The sequence below is a fragment of the Didymella exigua genome (genome assembly GCF_010094145.1).
Source record: "Didymella exigua CBS 183.55 unplaced genomic scaffold M421scaffold_9, whole genome shotgun sequence".
Classification (NCBI taxonomy): Eukaryota; Fungi; Ascomycota; class Dothideomycetes; order Pleosporales; family Didymellaceae; genus Didymella; species Didymella exigua.
In genome coordinates, this window is record NW_022984783.1 from 309173 (window position 1) to 321198 (window position 12026).

General features: G+C 53.9%; 2 protein-coding genes across 2 annotated transcripts; one reads left to right on the plus strand and one right to left on the minus strand.

Annotated features, from left to right (window-relative positions):
• Positions 1-797: 797 nt before the first annotated feature.
• On the minus strand, positions 798-10429 carry M421DRAFT_59727 (vacuolar protein sorting-associated protein 13a; the record flags this gene model as incomplete). Its single annotated transcript, XM_033595707.1, has 2 exons — positions 798-3630; positions 3678-10429. The coding sequence occupies 2 exons, from the start codon at positions 10427-10429 to the stop codon at positions 798-800; spliced, it is 9585 nt and encodes a 3194-aa protein (XP_033450245.1).
• A 354-nt stretch (positions 10430-10783) lies between these two features.
• On the plus strand, positions 10784-11950 carry M421DRAFT_382556 (uncharacterized protein). The gene has a single exon (XM_033589871.1). The coding sequence runs from the start codon at positions 11138-11140 to the stop codon at positions 11720-11722; it is 585 nt and encodes a 194-aa protein (XP_033450246.1). The 5' UTR covers positions 10784-11137; the 3' UTR covers positions 11723-11950.
• The last annotated feature ends 76 nt before the right edge of the window (positions 11951-12026 follow it).

Consider the following 12026-nt stretch of genomic DNA (forward strand, 5'->3'; position numbering starts at 1 on the left):
TCACAGTGACTTTGACTTTCACCTTCACCTCTACTCTGTCTGTACGATAGTCGAGGTACATAAGTAACCCTCACCAAGAACCGCCAAACCACGGGATGACATGATTGTAGCATCCCTCACTCTGACTCTCAGAGCATTTATACATTAAGACAGTTTTCTGAACAGTTGTCAACAAACAGTTAAGTGGGACCCAGAGACCTTGGAACGACTCGGTCGATTACCTGTTCGAGCCTAAAATTTACCTGCATAAATTTAACTCCTACCTTGTTGGGTAACCACGTGAATGTGAGGTCGAAAATGACTTGATTGTTGAAGGCTGGTCTTCTGAGCACCCCCACCTCAACTTCTAGCCATAGCTCAGTCAAATCTCGAGGAATCCATCCAGCGATCTCATAGTGCATATGGTGCATCTCTTCCGCCATACGGCACGACTTTGCTGTGCCGCCGGATTGAATGCACGCGAGATTCTGGCAAACGTGACCCTTGTAATAAGACAGAGACGGGCACTCTCCGCCGCTCTTGCACACAAGCCGCATCGCAAGATGGCTGGCCAATTTACGAAGCGGTTCATTGATCAAGGCATGAGTGACTGCGCTGGCACGGCTCTTCGTGGTACCTGCCCGGGAGTTGAAATGCTTCGCAGGGCCTGCTGCTGTTGGTGTATCTCAGGTAGCGAATGCATATGACCCAGGGATGAAAAAGAAACATATGTACTCATTAAATATGTTACCTACACGAAAGCCCAATCTGAAGCCAACCATCGCTATGCAATACCACAAACCCCTCTGTCGGCCTGCTCAACCCTTAGCGTTCCACCGATCATTATACGCATTAACCCCGACCGCAACCTGTCTGTAGAACCAGTTACGACTCCCCTCATCGCCCACGGGTATAAAAGGCCCATTCGTTCCACCTTTGAGCGTAATACTGAGTCCCGTCCTCTCCTTGCTGATAGTCTGCACATCCTTGAGCGGCACATCCCACTCTGTCTGCAGCTTCTTGGTGCGCACCATCATGATAGCGTTATACGTCAGCATGATGAGGACATCCTTATTCTGCAGCTCCAGGTGCGCGATGTAGTCTTCGTTGAAGTACTTTCCGTTGTCAAGCGTCTTGAGCCAGAACTGGCCGAGGGCTTCGCGCTGCGAGTACGGGCGCACGATGCCATCGGTGCCGATAAAGCGTGTCAGGCGTACGCGGTCGAGGCCTTCCTGGTCGAAGACTGTGGTGGTATTGCGCACACCTTCGGCCATGTTGGAGGCGAGGTCGAAGGCACCGATTGCAGCCTTGGTGGGGACACCAAGGAGGCCCTTGCCAACACCCTTGACGAAGCCGAAGGCGCCTTCTTTTTCGGCACCTTGGATGGGGTGGCGTGCGAGACCGCCGAGGCCGGAGGCAAGACTGTTGGCGAAGGCGTTACCACCGGCTGTGATGCCGTAGAGGGCGTGCTTGGGCCTATTGCGAGAGCGGGTGTTGCGGCGCTGGTCCTGGAATTCTTTGTCAAGGGTTGCAGCGGACAGACCCTTCGACATACTGCCCGTGAACTTGGCCATACTGTCCGAGAATCCGAAGACGGACTTCTTGACAAAACTTGACGCACCCTTTGCGATGCCGATACCGAGATCCTCAGGACGATCAGACTTGACGAGACCTTGGTATGGCTCATAGAAGATGTCAGCGACACCAGAACTGATGTTGGTGAAGAGACCGACTGGGTTACCAAGGAAGTCGGCCGAGCCAATAATGACATGAACCTGTCTCAAGGACTCCTGCACGTAATGATTCTTGATGTTGTTGATCAATGCAGTCGTTGAGATACGAGCGTTCTCCAGGATGAGCGAGTTGTAGCGGACTGGCGCATCGTTGACATTGCCAATCGACATTGTGAGAACGTTCACCGCGAACATGAAGGGGTTTGAGGTGGACATGGTGTCCTCAGCATTGATGCGCTCAGTGCGGACGAACGACAGATCGATCTGCATAGGCTGCAGGTGCAGCAGCTCGAAGTAGACATCCTGACCAGATTGCTCCTGCTTCGGCTCTGGAAGATCGAGTGAGTCGTCCCAAAGCTTGCCCTCAGCTTCCTCCGACCACGAAGCTCCAGGGATCTTAGCGAAGTCGATCAACGCAAAGATGAAATCTTCGTCGATCTCGAGGGTCATCTGCTGCAGCAGGAAACTGAAGTACTTGATGTACAGCACACCGTACGAGTCGTCCTTGACCTTTGTGATGCTCGTTTGGAAAATAGGATGCGCCTCCATCTCCTTACCAGTCTTCGGAACCACACTGGGATAGAAGATGATAGGGAAGATACCGCCGTACAACTGGTTGTCGATCTGGATCCACTTGACTTGCACGTTGACCATTTGGTAGAGAGCCGAGTCCGAATACTTCAGCTCGAGGTCACGCAACGTGACATACACCAGTTCGCGCAAGTGGCGGTTGACAAGGGAGATGCCGATACCAGCAAGACGCAGTTGCGCCTTGAAGGTGACGTCGGTGTCCTGGTCCTTGACCTCGAAGCCCGTTGTTGTCGAAGATGAGGTACCAGACTTCTGCTTGTACAAGCTCTTCGACGGCTTATAGTTGGAGATTTCGAGCGTCTGGGTCGGGCCCTGGGCGACAACATTCAGATCAATGACCTTCATGCCGCCTCCTTGCTGGCCGGGTGGAATCTTGAAGGGAATGAGGGGACCAATCTCAGCAAGCTTGACGTGTCGCTCTCTGCCGTTGCCACTAATGACTATCTCCTTGTTCTTCGCCGCGGGGAAGTCCCAGGCATACGGCATGATGCTTCTTGGTGGCAAGCGGTATCTGATGGGCCTGAATCCAGAGCTACGGTCGTCCTCATCTTCCTCAAGATTGGGGTTCTGTTGCCAATACAAGAACTCTTGGTCGCTCATGTTCTTGAACGAGAAAGGCCAGTGCTTCGTCTCGACACTGAAGTGGACAAAGATAGTAGCTTGCTCCATCAACACATCGATGCGCACCAGTTTCTGACGTTGACCAGTCTTGGAAAGCTTGACGTGCACATTGCCGACGTTCGAGATGTTGAATGGAGAAGTCCATTGGTTGTTGACTCCAGGATAGCAGAGCGACAACTGTGGTGACCCGCCTTGTTTGAGCCATCGAAGGGGCAGCAGCTCTCCCGCCTTCAGTGTCATCCAATCGGATTGGCCAGGCTCACGAATAAGGACCTCCTCATCGAGCCTGTTCTTGACGATGAAGCGCGGGGCGACGGAGATGACCTTTGTCAAGTTGTACTTGCCCTCACCCTCAGCGACGGACACACCGAGATGCATGTCTGATCTCGAGTTGCTTGCAGGAATCGAGACGGCGTAGGTGCTTCCGATGGCGTCGAAACTTTGAGGTTTACTCCAGGTCGAGTCACCGACCTTGATAAGCGCGCGGTTCTTCTTGTTCTCGGATGGATAGGAGAACATGAAAGGCAAAGCCTTACCAGCATCGGTCTGATCGTCGCTGAAGTTACCTTGGGCGCCTGAAGACCGGCCTCCGCCCATGAATTGCTGCTGCTGTGACCTCAGATCCAGGTTGAGACCAGTACGATTCAAGACAATGTAAGGACTGAAGATCGCGACCTTGAAGGCACCTCCACCATCAGGGAAGTTGCTGAGAAAAGTCAGTGTAGTCCAATCTATGACGTCGAAACAACTTACTAGAAGTGCATATTGAGGTGCAATGTCGTATCGTTGTCGCCCTTGACTTCGAGTACCTTCTCTCTTCTGAAACTCTCTCGATCTGTGGAGTTGATGATGCCAAACTTGCTAGGCTTGTACGGCCCTTCTTGCATCTCTACGCTGATGAGCAGGAGATGCGACAGCTCCACCACGTGAACCGGGCTGATACCTCCCTTTCGCAGAAAGTTGGTCCAGTCCTTCTTCGTGCTACTGTCGTAGATTCTGTACTTGAAATCATATGGCAACAGGTTGTGCACCTCAACCGGTGCTTGCAGACGCAGGCGCATGTACGGGTATGTACCAGTCAGTGGGTCCTTCTTGTCGTAGGCTGCATGCATCTGGAAGTAGAACGGCGGTGCCTGTTCATCTTGCTCGCCGTGACAAGTGATGGTCCTTGTCGGGCGCTTTAACAAGTCCTTCCAGAAGAGACGCTCGTTAGACCAATTATAACCGAAACCTTGATCTGGACGGATGACGATCGAATGCATATACGCAGACCCAATAGGTGCTGGCCGTGCGTCACCAGGTGCGATCTTATCGATCTTGAGGAGGTGGCCCTCCTCGGGGCTGAACATGCCGATCTCGATGGGGATCTGGGTGTTGTTCTCGACTAGCAGCGGGGACCTAAAGGTGATGTTCTTGATGTTGTCCGCCCCGAGCTTGACCTCAACGAGGATACGATGCTGAACCCTGTCCTGCTTGGGTCTCAGGTTATACAACGACTCTCCTTCTCGGTGCACAGGGATGCGAGAGAGCGTGTCGAAGCCACTACCCTGAAGCCTGATGCCGAGCATACCGGTCGCGCCATCTGTTGACAATGTCTCACGAGTTGACATTGGGTCTTCGAATCGCCACGGCTGCTCCTCGCCGTCATCAAGCTTTGCAGCATAGCCGTCCTGCTCCTTGCCCTCGGCCCACACATCAAGACTGAAGCCTGTGTAGTTGCGGATGCGGTATGGGGCATCGCTTGCACGAGGCTTCGACAAGATATCCTCGTCAGCCGTCAGGAAGTCAAACGACTTAGAACCCAATGCAATAGTCGCCGCGGTCACGGTGAGCTCCATCGACTTGCGAGAGTACAGTTCCACAGATAGACGATCTGGGTTCAGATCCTTCGCCATATGGAATCCGATACTCCATGGCTCGATCAACGGCTCCCATGCGGACTTGGAGAAGTTGTAGACATTGATGAGAGTCTCCAGCGAGGTGTCAGCGACCATCGCACCTGACCAATCGCGAACATCAACGCCAAACTTCTTGACCCGCCAGTCGAGCATTGGCATTTCGTGCACGTCACCAATGAGAACCACACGTAGGCCTTCGAGGTTGATATGCATCTCCTCGCGCTTGAGAACCGCAGAGCCGGCCTGCGGCTGCTGCATTTGCGCCTCCTGTTGGCTCGAACGCTTTGTCTTCGCAATCGATTTAGCCCGAGGTCGTGTGGTACTAGGTGCAGCTGTCGATTTCGCTTTCTTCGATGGTGTGCTAGGCTTGAGCTGTTTTGCTCCCTCGTCGGGCAGCTTCTTGTCGTCAGCTGCTTGCATAGCAGTCGCACGATTGGCAATCTGCATAGCGAGTAGGATATCGCGAAGCGACAAGCGCAGGACGAGAGGCTCGATTTCAACGTTGATGCTGATCAATGATGACTTCGAGTTCTGGTTGCGCATGTCCAATGCCGTCTGAATGCTGAAGTCGTCGAGGATGCGCAGCCGGTTCGTCTCAAAGCGATCCATGCGGCACAAAAACATGCCAATCTTTTCGACTTGTAACGTCATGGCCTGCTGCTTTGATAAAAGTACTTGCTTTGTGCCCAACACGATGGCTTCGGAGTTGGCAATCGTTGGGTTGGCGATAAGCACGACCTGTGCATCTACGAGGTTCACCCGGAACGCCATGCTCATACCGTCCTGTGCTGGGTCAGCAGGCGCGTCTGGCTTCTGGAGAGTCCTCGATGCATTCTGTGACACCATCTCGTCGTCGCTGTCAGTATCTTCGTCGGCGGTCTCCTCCTCGATATTCAACGGCTCATCGGTAGCGAGACCGGCGTTGACGAAAGCCTGCAGGGCAAAGAGGTAATCCAAAGCCAAGATAATTCTTGGGCTGTCGATTGTGAGAAGCGCAATCATGTTGCGCTCCTTCCCACCGGAGATTGACACGCTAGCCATGAATTGCTGCTTGACATCGTTGTTGATCAAAGACAAGATCTTGCGAAACTTGTTCGTGCCCATTTGTCGACTGTCGCGGATCGAGAATGAGTGAACCACAAGCTCTGCCTCCATAGCTCCGTCACTGATCATACGGACCTTGACATTGGTGTCGTTAAGCGAGAACTTCGAAAGACTAGCGGCTTCAACATCGCCGATGGGCTCGCCTTCCTTCGACCTGATCAGTTCCAGAGCGATGGCGCCAACCTTGAACACGAAGTCCAGCTTCGTCCACTTATCGGCATCAGTCGACAGCTCAGGTCCTTGGGACGACACCACGTCTTTCAATGGCTCGTCTGGAGACTCTGTCTCTGTGAGTTGTCGCACAGGCGCCGTCTTGGCTATAAGAACCTCTTCCTTGACTTCCTCGTCGATGGCATCCGGCTCGGTCGCGAATGCTTGAGGAATGGTACGAGACAGCTCCAAGGCAAATTTCATTTGCTCTGGTGTGAGGCGCAAGTTGATGTCAGACATGGATCCGTCGATCTCCGTATCCGGGCGGTGTTGACCAGCCTTGTGCTCGACCATGGTAATATTGAAGTCAAGATCGACCTTGTCGATCAACTCAAGCGCCTCAGCACGGTCATCTTCGTAATGGAGGTCAGATGTGAGCTTGATGTTCCTGATTCCGGCAGAGATCTTATTGGCGACATCGGAATTCTCCGAGTCATCCAGCGGTGTGAACTCGTTCTTCGCGTAGATCTCACCAAGGTTCGCTGTCAAGGTGTCACGCTCAGGTTTGTCTGAGATCACCATTCTGGGGAAGACAACGATCGGCGTGCTGATAGTAATGTCGAAGTGGAACTTCGCAGGATTCTGCTGGATCTGAGTGGCTTGGTTTGCTGCGGCTTGACGTGCTGCGTTGAAAATGGCTTGCATCTTGCCGAACTTGACGGCGAACTCCATGATCTTCCGGAAAGGCTCCGTAAGGAAGTTGATCTTGATAGAGCCAGTCTTAAGCGCCACAGACGTGTCGTAGCCGGGGTAGCTTTCTGATTCCGAGTCGAATGTCTCATAGCTGAAGTCCGCAAGGTTCTTTCCTTCGATAGTGACCAGTTGGCGCAGCGAAGATGTCTCTGGCACACCTTGATTGACATCGTCGATGAGCGAGAGGTTGCCAAGTCGTCCGCCGATGCGCATTGTGCCTCCGTTGAGCATGATGCCAACATCACCTGAGCTCAAGCTGAGAGTTGCCAAGCGGATCGCGTCGTTGTTAAGAACGACTGCGATTCGCTTCAGTTCAGCTCGAATGCGTATCTTATCTGGCTCAGCGTTGATTTGCTTAGCTACTTGCTGCTCGTCCGACTTGGCAGTAATCTGTGCCTGCTGGTTCTGGGTCTGATCTGGGTTCGTAAAGGTGATGAGCACGAAGTCAAGAAGTGTCAGCAAGGTCCTTCTTGTGACGATCAGATTGATGGTTGAGACAGCGACATCGAGGTTTGTCGCAATGCCCTCCCACTTCGTCTGGAATTCTGGTGACTCTTTATTGACCTTGGTGAACTTCAGCGTAAATAGATCCTTCTGCTCATCTGCAGAGTCGTCCTCAGAGGAGACGATGTTGCGGAATTCTGGCAATGGATTCTCCTCAACGTGATCTTCGACTGCCAAGCTCTTCAGGCGAACGTGCGCGCCCATCTCGAACGGCTCCTGGTAGAAGTCGAGATCAAAGTGTTCAGCAACAAGCTCAACGAGAAGTTGATCTGGCTTGCGACCTTCCTGGTCAGTCCTGTAGAGTGAACCTTGGAGCTTGTCGACGGTGAACCTGAATTCGAAGTTGCGTTGATGCACATGTGTGTTCTTGCTCTCGTCTTCGGGCGCGTCTTCGAACTTTTCGTTGGTGTCTTGATCGTGGTCTTCCTCCATGACGAGCTCATGCTCCTGGGCAGCGAATTGGAAAGACTTGGAGCGAGGTCGCCCCAGAGCGTCCTTGTCTGTTGCATTCGCGTCGCTGGCCAGCTTGAGGTTCGACGGGCCCTTCGCACCTTCTGTGACTTGCTTGCTTGTGGCGTTGTCATCGTCAAATTTGGGAACCGCCACATCGATGAGCTTCATCAAGTTTTTGTACTTGGCATCAGAGATTGATGCATGAAGCACTGGGAGGTTTCCCGAGACTCGGAACTTGGTAAGATCTGTTGCTTTAGGGACGATGCAAAGCTCGACCTTGAAGTCCATGTTGATCTTGTCGACGATGTGAAAGTTCTTCAATGCTGAGTTCTCTTCAAGCTGTGACTTTGTCTCCTCAATGGAAGGCCCGATAAGCACTTGCGTCGACTGCAGCTTGAGCGTGAACTTGTCATACATGAGGTCTTCCAGACGTCTGAAGTCCTCATCAGTGTACTGTTGCTGCTGTTTCGATTGAATGTCGCGCAATGTGTCCTTGTCGATGAGCTCGCTCGTCACGCTCGCGTGACCGGCATCGAGGATGAGGCAGTTGCTTGACTTCTTGGTGACAGAGTCTGGGATGATGATGAGTGGTGCCTGCAGGTCGAGCTGTGCGTTGATGGTCTTGTGCTCAGTGAGGGCAAATTCCAGACCAGCACGAGTCTGCTGTCGGATGGTGTCGACCGTTGCTCCAGCAGTCTCCATGAGCGCGCCAATAGACTCCATGTGTCGCTCAGGAGGCTTGAAGAACTTCACAGACTCGACCACGAACCTCGGGTTATAAACGAACTCCATACCTTTCAGCTTGACTGTGAGAGCAGTGTCTGCGCTGTCATCGAGAGGATTATTCTCGAAAGTGAGAAAGAAGAAGGGGTCTTCCTTGTCGTCCTCCTCGTCCTCCTCGTCCTCCTTCTTCTCATTTTCGCCATCGAGCTCTTCGATGCGCTTGTCATCCGGAACAGGGGGCGCGTCCTTGATGGTGATGATTTGAGGGAAAAGGCTCCCCTCCGTCGTGCCGTCATACAAGCGCATGCCTTCGAGTGCGAGCTTCACAAACATCGAGTCTGTGCGTTGCAGGAACTGCGTGCTGAAGCCGTCGAAGAGCAGGCGGAGAATCTCGTTCGACTTGCCGTGTGGATCGCGTTTTAATGTAAAGCTGCCGGTCCGCAGACTCATGTTCACCTCCATCTTTACGTATTCGCGGGGCATGTCTACCGACTCGGCGATAGCTTTCTTCTCATCCCAATCAATTGCCTCGTAGAGCTCCTTCCGCTGCGCTTCTGTCATCTGGGTGTTGTCTTCGGTGTGATGTTCCTGCTTGGCACCCCATCCGATCCATGAGCCCCAGCCTTGCTTCTGTGGCGCCTTCTTGATACCAACGTTCTCCTTGCGCAGCTGGTTGCGAGCCAGAGATCGCCAGAAGCGAAGGTCTTCATATGTCAACTTCTTCTCCAGCTTATCGAGTTCTTCAGCTTCATCCGGCCCAAGCTTCTCCTCCTTCTTCTTTTTCTTGAACAGTTCAATGTAGCGCAGGCGGTCGTCTCGTCGTTCCTTGAAGTATGCCCAGCTCCACCTCTTATTGCGATCGTGGATCTTGTCAAGGACGGCTTGCCCGGCGAACCGCAACCAGCCGGCAGGGTCTTCTTTTGGCGATGACTTCGGTTGGAACTTCTTGTATTCCTGATGTCTGATGAAGTAGTGGAAGAGGTCAACTAACATCAGCGCGTCGCGATATTGGTCCTCGTCGATGATGAAACCCAGCTCGTCAAAGAGTAGACGAGCCTTCATCTTCGGCACATCGGCCTTGCCAGTCTTATCTATCTCGAGTCCCGCGCGACCGCTGATGGGCTTTAGGATAAACTGGTGATCCCCGAGCTCGGGACTGTCGCCTCTTGCAATCATGTCGCGCAGCGTCTTGATGAAATCAGAGTGCTCGATTTGCTGCTCGTCTCTGCTGTCGCTGCCTTTCCCTGTGCCAAGGAGATTTGCATCTGTGTCCCAGTATACCGCCAGGGAGCTCAGTGTTGCAAGCTTGTGTGTCGAGGCGGCGTTGCCCTGGATGAAGGTGGATTTCCAGTTCTCGTCGGTGCTGACGGCGCTGAAGTCGGCGAGGGTGAGACCCAGGGCGAAGGGGTGTCCGGGGTCTGATATCGAGTCTTCGTATCGAATGTGGATGTTCTTCACTGTAACTTGAACGTTATCGACGATGGCAGTCACCATGCTCGCCGTGAAGCTCTGGTTCTTCTGCTGCTCTTCAGCGCTCATGCCTTCTGTGTTGCGCTCCTTCAGTAGTTCCGCGCTGTCCAGCTTCTCCATCTTGACAGCGTGCGCTCTTCGGTCTTCCTCTTCTGCGTCGTAGTCAGCATCCTCCTTGGGCGCTGCCAGCAGAAAGACATCCTCGATCTGCACCCTCAGCGGCTTCCCTCGAAGGTTCGACCAGGGAATTGATAGTGTGAGCGAGCCAAGGTGGCCCTCCACGACATTGAGTGGCAGTCGCAGCTGATCGAGAGCTTCACGGCGGAGCTCGAGATCTCTCAGCTTGACGTCACCAGACCAGATGCCAACATTCAGCTGCTTAGGATCGAAGTTCTGGACGTACATGCCCAAGAACCGATTGAGCAGTGTGGAGACGAGGCCCTCAAGCATGGCGGCGGCGGGCGACCGTTGGCCGGGTCGGGGCGTAGGGGTAAGTGTGGGTGTGGGGTATGCGGGGTCGAGAGGGTGTCGTTCGTTACGTCGTGAGACTTTGTGAAGTCATGGAGGTCGTGCGGCGATGCAAACTGACGGCGAGGCTGGGTATCGTAAACCGTAGAAACAAGGCGGGGTGCGTGCAGAGTGCGCTGTCGAGCTGGGACGCGTCGAGCACTGGTGTTCCCGAGGATAGGCGGCCGAGCAAGATTCGCAAGGAGAGTGACGAAATGAAAAGACGCTCGCAAGCAGCAATCCGTTGATAAGACACGGCGACAGTCTGGACCCACGCGTACAAGACAGCAAGCCAGCCAGGTCGAAGTCCAGCGATCGCTGCAAGGCAGCTGCAGCCCGCAGTGCATGACGTACTGGTCCGCCAAATTCCATCCCGCGTAACCTGCGAGGGCCGAGGAGCGGCTGGCATTGGCTGTGATTCGCCAGACACATGTAACTAATTTGACCCCAGTCGCGTTTTCTCGAGCCCAAGCGTCTGTCAGTCGCGCAGACTCGCGCTGGACGCCAAAGTCCATCTATCTTCCGCAAAGCTCTTGTTGTCCATCTTCAGGGTCCAATTGACAGGTTCTTCCCCGCGTTGCAGTTCGATCTCAGGGTCCTTGAACCCAGCAATCGCGCCCCAACGATCGCCCACCTGCACATCCGTCCAACATGTGGCCCTTCTCAAGCTCCCCACCAGACGCTCCAAAGCCTATCACGGCCCCGGCGACCGAGCAGCAAGTCCAGCTGCTCCCAGCAACAGGCCAAGCCCTGCCCCCCACACAATCACAATACAGCACGCCACCACCCACACATGCACAGTCGACAGAAGCACCGCACGATCCGGACTTCTACGCCGCACACCCACACCTCGCACCGCCCTCGCTCAGCACACCTCGCTCCACCCCCGAGCCCTCAAACGGCGAGCCCGAATTCGACCCTACCCTGCCGCGCAGCATGTCGTGCCGCGCCGCCTTCGACAGCGCGTTCTACTGCTCCTCGCTCGGTGGGCACTTCAATGACATATACCGACACGGACAACTACGCAGCTGTTCGGATCACTGGAGTGATTTTTGGTTCTGCATGAGGACGAAGAATAGCTACTCGGGCCCGGAGATCAAGGAGAGGCTGATTCAGGAGCGGTATGCCGAGAAGGAGAAGGCGCTCAAGGAGCGGCCAAATAGTGAGGATGTGTGGACGAGGAGAGGGGAGAGTGAGAGGGTCGAGAAGCCCTTTGCGCTGGCGGGGAAGGATTGAGAGGGCTGGATACGTGTAAATCAATCTGGGAAGGACGCATGGTAGGCATGAGAATGGTGTATGATATGTACGGGTGAAGGGTTGTCGTCATTGCCCTATGATGCAAGATAGATGATCAAGCGTAAAAAGGCACGCAGTGCGCGGTGATACTGGCAAATCGCTTTTCCCTTGGCGACTTCAGGGTGTGTATGCTAAGTGGTGGAGAAGGCACAAGCACCTTGTTAGTTACAAGGTTGCGGGACTCGACCGAGCCCGACACACTGCAAGTCGCAGACAAGGCTCAGTCGAAGGACAGTAGTCAAAA

Excerpts from the sequence above, each read along its gene's own strand:
- M421DRAFT_382556 (XM_033589871.1), top strand. The coding sequence starts at position 11,138 with ATGTGGCCCTTCTCAAGCTCCCCACCAGACGCTCCAAAGCCTATCACG.